Source organism: Silurus meridionalis, chromosome 9 (genome assembly GCF_014805685.1).
Source record: "Silurus meridionalis isolate SWU-2019-XX chromosome 9, ASM1480568v1, whole genome shotgun sequence".
Classification (NCBI taxonomy): Eukaryota; Metazoa; Chordata; class Actinopteri; order Siluriformes; family Siluridae; genus Silurus; species Silurus meridionalis.
In genome coordinates, this window is record NC_060892.1 from 4719135 (window position 1) to 4728198 (window position 9064).

At 38.6% G+C, this 9064-nt stretch overlaps 1 protein-coding gene across 2 annotated transcripts; it reads right to left on the reverse strand.

Annotated features, from left to right (window-relative positions):
* Window positions 1-2526: 2526 nt before the first annotated feature.
* lim2.2 (lens intrinsic membrane protein 2.2) lies at window positions 2527-8228 on the reverse strand. 2 transcript variants are annotated; one of them, XM_046857186.1, is made up of 5 exons: window positions 7982-8228; window positions 5865-6076; window positions 4539-4679; window positions 2980-3114; window positions 2527-2731 (listed from the first exon to the last, which is right to left on the reverse strand). In XM_046857186.1, the coding sequence occupies exons 2-5, from the start codon at window positions 6040-6042 to the stop codon at window positions 2661-2663; spliced, it is 525 nt and encodes a 174-aa protein (XP_046713142.1). In that variant the 5' UTR covers window positions 6043-6076; window positions 7982-8228; the 3' UTR covers window positions 2527-2660. The 2 variants fall into 2 exon arrangements, with proteins under 2 accessions (XP_046713142.1, XP_046713141.1); XM_046857185.1 differs by having other exon boundaries at window positions 5865-6099; window positions 7982-8226.
* Window positions 8229-9064: the final 836 nt, after the last annotated feature.

Genomic DNA, 9064 nt, shown 5'->3' on the forward strand with positions numbered 1-9064 from the left:
TCTGATTGTTGAATTTATTTTTTAATAACAGCTCTGAAAATATTTCTTGCTGTAATTCATGTATTTAATATGTAATGCGCATGTTCTAATATACTGCCGAGTTTATAGTCTTTCAAACAGTTAACTATTTGCAATAGACCGGAGTTTGATGGACAGGCTAATAATTAATAATAAAAATATTAATTATAATTGATTTATTAATTTTTCTTTTTCAAGAGTGACAGCTAACTCAAACAGCTCTTGTAATGTTCTATGCCTTGTATAATGATAGATAGATAGATAGATAGATAGATAGATAGATAGATAGATAGATAGATAGATAGATAGATAGATAGATAGATAGATAATGTTCATTTCCACTTTATAATTCATTAAAGTAATGAATTGCTGGTGTAGTCAGAAAACCACTATTTTCTGCCACCTTCAGGTGAAAGGAAGAATTGCAACGTCTTGGCACCACGTGGACAGCCTATTGATAAAGGAGTTTTACTGTGAGTAATTAATTCCAGGAGCCGTGAAGTTTTAACATCATCGGTACCACCCAGATGATGATGGGTTCCCTTTTAAATCTGGTTGCTCTCAAGGTTTCTCTTTCATTCCATGTTATGGTTATTTTCTTCGCCAGAGTCACCACTTATTATGGATAAACTTCAAACGACCAAATGTATAGGACGCTAAACTGATATGTTCCAACTTCAACAAATGATGAACTTCTGATGAAGTATCCAGTGTCAATCAGATGAGGAGATCCCTTGGTTCCTCTAAAGGTTTGGTCTCATTTTGTCTGAGAGTGTTTCCCCTTATCAAAATTCATTAGGGATGAACTTTTGTGGACAAATTCACGAATCTCTATATATTATTTACATTTATGGCACACCCATATCCAGATTCATCTCATTTATACACCTGAATAGTGGGGGATTGAAGCTTTTGCTCAGGGGCCACAGGTGTGGAAACATTGAAGCTTTTAAACCTTTTTCTACTGATTTCTGTAAAGCTGCATTGGGACAATGTCTATTATTGATTTATAACAACATTTATTACAACATCATAAATTCTAAGTAAAAAAGCGAGTCAACATCATGCACTTGGCTCTCGGGGTTGGACTTTGGGCATCCGTTTCACAACATTGAATGTATTTATACGCAGGTAAAGACTATAGCGTGTCATTTACTGAAGGAAATTACTGCAGTGTTGGAAATTGTTGTGATAGTAGCTATAAGTGGTGAAATATATATACATTATAGAATGAGAGCACTCCAGAATTAGGACTGAGAAACAGGACTAAACTGTCACACTTCAGTGTTTATATACAGACTTCATCTCTCTGAGTCACTCTTAGTAATCCATTTTGTGTCACCCAAGTGTCATTTTGACTTACAGCACTTATTAACAGAACGCCTATGGCTAACAGAGGTTATTAACACATTATACAAACTGAGCTGTCAATCATCCATACACAAATATTTAACTGCCGGCTTTTATCTAATGATTTTACTTTCAATACATTACTGCAAACTATATCGCATTAGAACAATAAATATGTGCAAACCAGACAGACTGTGGACTCCATGTTTACACTCATATAATAGTCGATTCAATGCAACTTGGGTTATTAGGTCCAATTCGTCTTCTGTCAATTTTTTATTCAGTTTTAATTGTATAGCGTATTAAACACTGTCCCAAAGAACTTCAGCAGGGAACAAATGGTAGTGAACATAAATTTTAACACAATTCATTTGTCCATACTAATAAGTTTAACCCTAATGAGTGACAATGAGTTATGGTGGTGAGGGAAAAACTCCTTGAGATAATATGAGGAAGAAACCTTGAGAAAACCTGATTCAATAGAGAACCCATCCGCATCTGGGTCATATTTAATTATTCATTACTGGTTTTATCATTGTTGAGGAAAATTGTGTGATATAAACTCAACAGTGGTGAGGAGAATCTCACTGCTGCCCTCTGCTGGAATACACACGCACACGCACACCAATATTGTGCCACCAAACTACCTCACACACCCAGTAGTCATCTTAGAGACTTTGTTCTTTGAATTTCTTTCAAGTTCAAACTGAACAAAACTTTTTTTGAGTCATTTAGTTCATTTCGTTCCTTTGATCAGAAATAAAATGTTATTTTTTCAATAAGCGGATCAACACATCATACATATATACATGAACTGAAATGAAAATTATAATACAGCTAAGGACAAATTATAAAAAAAAAAAGTAGTACACCACTCAAATCCTCTGGTCCATACCGTTAGTTATTTTGTTATGTTACTCCCATAATTATTGTAACAGGAGTCACGTGACACAAGAACGAACAATTCGGACTACGAGAGTTAAACTACTCGATTCTGTTTCCTGTAGATTTTGAGATGCTTTGCTCATTTGCGTCCAGTACAAAATGAACAAATCACTTTTTGAGACGACTCGTTATATTGAGTCACATTAAAGACTTGTTCAAAACAAACGAATCGTTCGTGAGCAACCCGTCACTAACACACACTTATCTTCCACATAGTGCAAAAAAATACTTTATTGCAACCAAATCATGTTTCTATTGCAAGGATATAAATGTTCTACAGAGTCTAGATACTGAAGTCCTCTTGCATTAGTTGAAACTCAGCCTGAAGGTTCCAGCTTAGGAAAAAATCAGCTGCTGATAGAACTCTGAGGTGCAGGTTCAGCAGTGCTCCTCTGGTAGCCACAAATTTGGAGAATGCCTGGAATAAGATGAGTATGTTCAACAGTATACAATAGTGTGTCTCCAAATCGGGTTTTGAATTTACTAATGGAATAATATCTTCTACACGAGCATGCATGCAAAACCTTCGGAAACTAGCGAGGTCCTCAATGTTTTCATAGCTAGCAATCAATTAAAACACTTTATACAGAGTCATGGGTCTGAGAAGAATCCTACAGCACCTGAAGCCCATCACAGAGATAGAGAGAGAGAGAGAGAAAGATTTACCAGCTGTTATAGTCAGAATAGTGCCGAGCCAGCCAAGGATGTAGGACCAGGAGAACCTCCAATCGATGTAGCGCTTGCCAAAGTAGTTCACAGTCATGCTGGTGTAGATTGACAGAGATAACAGGGCAAAGAAACCTACAACATAAAACTGGGATTAAAACCAGGGAGGACAGTGAGAACAATGGGTTATAGGTTTAATACCATAACTGCATTGAATTTTGGTTTCTGATTCGGTTTCTGATGAGCTTTTTCAGAATAGTGAAATTCTTTCTTCAGATATCCCAGCAATGTTAGGAAGCTGAGGTCAGAACGCAGGGTCAACCATGATACAGTCCCCTGGAGCACAGAGGATCTTGCTCAGGGGCCCGAGAATGGCAGCTTGGTGATAATTGGACTTGAACCTCCAACCTTCCAATCAGTAACCCAGAGCCTTAACCATGGAGCTACATACAGAGTGGCGCAGGGAAAGTGGAAATCCTAAACCCGTTTCTCCGAAAAGAGCAGACCAAACACTTTCAGAACTTACACTATCACCATTCTTACAAAAGGGTTTACAGCGAGCGCTCGTTTCGCACCACTCCACTGCACCATTATAACTAATGGCTTCCAAACAATCTGCGACGCTCCAGGGTTATCTCCAAAATTTCCCATTTTCCTGTGCTCCCTTGTACTTTGTTTCAGTATTAGTGATTAGTAATGAACTTGTAAGAGTTGGATGATCCACAGAGTTTAAAATATTGTGTGCACAGAGTAAAGTTCTTTGTAAAGGATATTATAAAGTAAAGTAAAGGGTCTCTGTGATGGTTTGTTTAGCGAAAATCACACCACTCAATGATTGTTATGTGAGCAGATATTCAAACATAAAAGAAATCTAATACAATAAGCCTAGTGGTAGCATGAGCTGGAGGAATACATTAGCTCATGTAGTACCTGCAACCTATAGCAGGCATGAGTCTTAGAATATTCGAGTTAAATGCATTCATTGTACCATTGTTTGTGTGTAACAGAGTTATATACAGTGCTCGAATTAAATCAAGTCTTATGGGGGTCCCCAGTTGTGTAATTCATATATTTTTACTAAAATAATATTGGGGACCCCCCTAAGTCCAATTTTTACTTGTAATGGGGGCCCCTAATGCCTTATGGGGGGTCCCGGATCCCCCCAGCCCCCCTCAATTTGAGCACTGGTTTTATATTGTCTCCACTTGATTATAATGAAGGAATTAAATAATCGCACTGAAAGATGATTGGGTTCTAATTCTATAATAATTGGTTATAATTCTCAGTCAACAGCATTTATTCAGTATCAATGAAAAGTGCTAGGTGTTGGTAAAGAGTGTGAAAACATGTTTTGTTTTAGCTCCAGCACGAGGACTGTCGAATATGCTGGACTGTCACTCATCTCACTCTATGTCACGCCTCACGTTTTCTCAGTGAATAGATCAGAGGAAAACTACTTGAAACGTGAGTTTTATTAACAGAAAACAGGAAAAGAACAAGAGACCAGTTACGTGAATGAAAGAGAGAAAGAGAGAGCGAGAGAGAGAGAAATATCCCACCGGACAGCAGCAGAGCGATTCCTGCACTCCTCACCCTCGTGTTTTTGGTTCTGTTGGAGAAGGCACTGAGGCCCAGCACCACGCCAGCGAAGCAGCTCAGCACTGACAGCAGTATAAAGGCCCGTGTGGCATCCCAGAAGGCTAAAAGAAACACATTACACACAGCAACATCTCATCTGTTACACTGCTACACAGACGGATTAGCACTGAGTAATCATCGCTTAGTAGTTTGACAAGAAGACAGGAGGCGGAGATGGAGGTGGATGAGTTGCATCGGGAGTGAAGAGGATGGACAGGATTAGAAATGAGTTTATTAGAGGTGAGAGAGGCACGATTGAGACGCTTTGTTCATGTGCAGGGAAAAGGGGGTATATCCGTTTGAAGAATGCTGAGGAAGGAGGAAAAGAGGAAGGCCAAGGAGGAGGTTTATGGATTTGGTGAGGGAAGACATGCAGGTGGTTGGTTCAAAAGAGGCAAATGTAGAGTACAGGGCAGTAGTCCCTTCAGGGATACAGTATGTAAAGTAACACCAAGTGGCTTAAACAACTGTAACTAATTTGGATCTCATCCTCATTTTGAGCAATATGAGCGAACAAATTAATCAGGGATACTTTAGTTACCATGAAGTTCAATTAATTTTTTATTTCTAGAGCACTTTTCACAATGGACATTACCTTACAGAAAGAAAGAGGTTATAACATCAGAATGTATAAGTTTATTGCCAATATGTTTTGTCCCTAATTTGTTCAGTGGTGACTTTGGAAAGGAAAAACTCCCTGAGATGGCATTAGGAAGAAAACTTCAGAGGAACCAGACTCAAAAGGGAACCTCATCCTCATCAACAAATATCCATTTATTATTAGTTTCATCATTGTTAAGATGGACTGCTCAGAGATGGGCGTTTAGATGCGGAACTGTTCATGTAAGCCGTGGTCCTCAGTTACTGTAATATTAATGACAGTCCAATCATACTCAAAGTTTGTGAGTTGCTCAGTACTTTTATTGATCTTTAGGCTGTTCATGGGGAACCATCCCCATTTGTAAAGAGGAAAAATAATTGTTAATATCTAGAACAATAAATTGCTTAACATCCAATGCAAAACCAAGCCCTCATCATTTGTACTTAGAATTGTACCTCAACAGCTCATGCACATTTCCACTGCCTTTATTTTATATGCTGTACATTTATTTGCATATTTATCTGAACTGATCTAAAATCTGCAAATTCATCTCAAAACTGAAATTTTGTTTAAAAAAAAAAAAAAAAGAGAGTTCTTGAAAGCGTTCTTGAAAGAGTTCTTGAAAGAGTTCTTGTGGGTAACTTACCCACACTGAGTGTATGCACATGGCACTTGTTGTTGATGCAGAACTTCCACAGGCCCTGATTGGCAAAGTTTCCAGAGTAGCGATACTGCATCCAGTAATCAGTGGCTGTGCAAACAATAAGGAGCACGAAAGCAGCGATGCCGCCTAGCGTGCCTCCTCCTGCCAGCGTATAGAGCATGGAGGATGGGTTCAGGAAAGTGTCCTAACACACGCTGGGAACACACACACAATCAACCTGCAAAACCGAGAAAATGATAAACTTATCATTAACACACTTTGCAAATTACAAAACAGAGTTGTTCACTTGTAGAACTGCATTTTTCCTCCTGTGGTTTTCCTTAATGCCCTAAAGGCCGAATGAGCACAAATCTCCACATTCACACTTTAAAATCTATTGGGACATCTTCCCAGAAGAGTGGAGGTTATTATAACAGTAAATGAGGACTAAATGTGGAATGGAACTAATCTTATGGTCAGGTGTCCACAAACGTTTGTTCAGATAATGTATTTTAAATTGTGAACTGTCCACTATACAGGTCCCTGTGAATGAGGTTCTGCTATAGAAACAATAACACATTAAAACAATGGCAGGAATATAAACCTATGACCTGCAGATAGACTATTGACAGAGCAGCTGTCAAAGAAGACAAGCCAGCGTCTTTCTGACCAATCAGATTTGAGAATTCAACAGAGCTCTGGTATCGACCGAGCCATCGAGCCAAGCCGAGCTGTTCAGTCAGCGTTTAATCCGATCAGCTGCTGCATTCAATCTTTTTTTATACAGAACATGCCAGTGAATGTGAGCTGCCCAAACAGCCCTCTATCTCTCTCTCACTCAGCACATTTTAATACCTAAATACTGGACTTTCTCACTCACAAACTCACCCACCCTATAAATAATGGCTGTGACACACACACACACAAAACACTCCACCGAATATTACAATTCAACATTCTTTTGTCAAAGAACAGGACTATTCATGTAAAGTCGTCACAAATGGATGCAAGAGCAAAGGGGATAAATCAGGCCTTTGTGCTTGAATGACATACACTTTTACGACAGAACACTGAACGCTGGCATCTGTACAGAGCCCAAACAGATGTGTGGCAAGATTCACACCTTTATCTTCTAAAAGAAAGTCAGACACCTTTTACCAACATAACCCCCCCTCTAACCCCAACCCCCCAATGATCAATTTTGAAAGTCATTATAGAAAGCAAGTAACATAATTATATGATATGAGATTTATAAACATGGCGTTCATCATTCTTACAAAAGAATATCAAAATAAATATCAAGCAAAACCTGACATTTCTTTTCCTTCTCATTCCTAATAAACAACTTCTCTATAAACTCCATAGTTTTTCAAACAATTCTCGAACCTTAATTAGCAAAAGGAGTAGTTCGGCAAGAAATGATTATTGGCCAAAATCAGTGCTCGGCGTCTAAAATGTGTTTTTTTCAGTTTTACATAAACTACAAAGCTAACAAATAGGGGATGCTTAGACTACTTTTTACCAATTCATCATCTCAGACCATCTTCAAGACACACTGTCTGTCTTGCCCAGTAACAACATTGCTACAAACGGTGGGTTTTTCTGATGATTTGGATATGAAAATTGTCAACTGATAACATTAGCTTCACTCAGTCCTTTGCTCCAAAAGCAGAGGAATTGAGGTCTAAAGCTGAAGAAGCAAACTTTACACACATTTGACCACAGCACCATTGAATGCAGTCCTGATTGGTCTTCTGGTGTTTGGTTTTATGTTTTTTTTTTTTGGTTGGTCATTTGAACTTCAAGAGAGAGAAAACAACTATGAATAAACAACCCTTTTGCTGCTATAATGTAAGTCATAACTTGGTTTATGGCTGTACCATATCATTAAATGTAACTTTAAATGGACAAAAATCATGCTTCATCAATACATTAGAAATCATACATGTTGGTATATTGCTGTGAAGGAGGATGAGCACTTCAGGACCTGCTGATACAAAATCACTTCAGGGTACTAACACTACATCCACTGCATGACCTGGTTATTTCTTATTTTCCTATACCCACATTTCCTCAAGTTTTCTTCCCCATCCAGCACCAGCACCGAAGTCAGTACTCACAGTATCCTTGGTGTCCACCTCCTTTCTGTATTGACATCGGCCACTTTTTTGAAAGTGTCCTATGCGTCCCAGGGCTTGCGTATTTGTGCTCGTGTCCCGTCCTCACAGTTTTAAGCCTTCTACTCTCAGCCGTCATTGTTTCAGCCACAAAGGAGGGAATGATCCAGAGCAACATGTGAGATGTGAGATAATCCCCCTCTCTCGCTGTCATTCAGCAGCTCGTGTACAATCACGCCAGTCTTCTGCCTCTGCTCTACCGACGTGCCATGTCTTTTGTCTGAACAACTTTTTTCTCAGACACGCCTTCAAATAAAGGTTGAACGAGGGGGAAAAACCAGCCGCAAGCAATCGGGCGTATACTGTATTCCTTGTCTGTAAGAACAATTTAGTAATAAAAGACATGGGTGTTAGCCATTTATCGTATATATATTTATATATGTTACCTATTCTGGAACGTCCAATAGAACATAGTGCCTGTTCATACTTACATTATAACATTGTTATTATGTAATATTTACAGAACTACTATGCATTATTGATTTTTGTTTCTTTTTTCACCTTCTACTGTATGCCATGATGCAATATCGATCAGAACTACGAAAAAGACGAATATTTATACAGAGCTTGGATGACCTTGTGCTGTCTGGCCTATATTTCTCTAATCTGATTTCCCTATTTAGGATCAATAATGTATTTCTGACTAGCCAGAAAGACATCCCTGGTACCTGTGAATGATTGGCACTGAAACTGATCACCTGTTCAGGATCAATAACATTCCCTAGGGTGGAGTTACAGGTTTCTAAATTGTCTTCTCAAGTCACTGAGATGGAAGACAGGATGGATGAACGTTAGGACAAGGGAAGGACAGACAGATGAACAGGTGGAATTTCCTGTTATTGATCCCGAAGTGAGGAAAAAAATAGTTGAATGCCTTTCAGGCTAACAATTAAACCACTACTACTTTGGGGCTGAGAGACTGTAATTCAACCACTAATCCAGTAAATTTAAGTTCATTTCAGTTCAATCTAAACTGTAGTATGACCTGTAATGCATTTTGACATGAGAAAGATTTGCAATAATCGA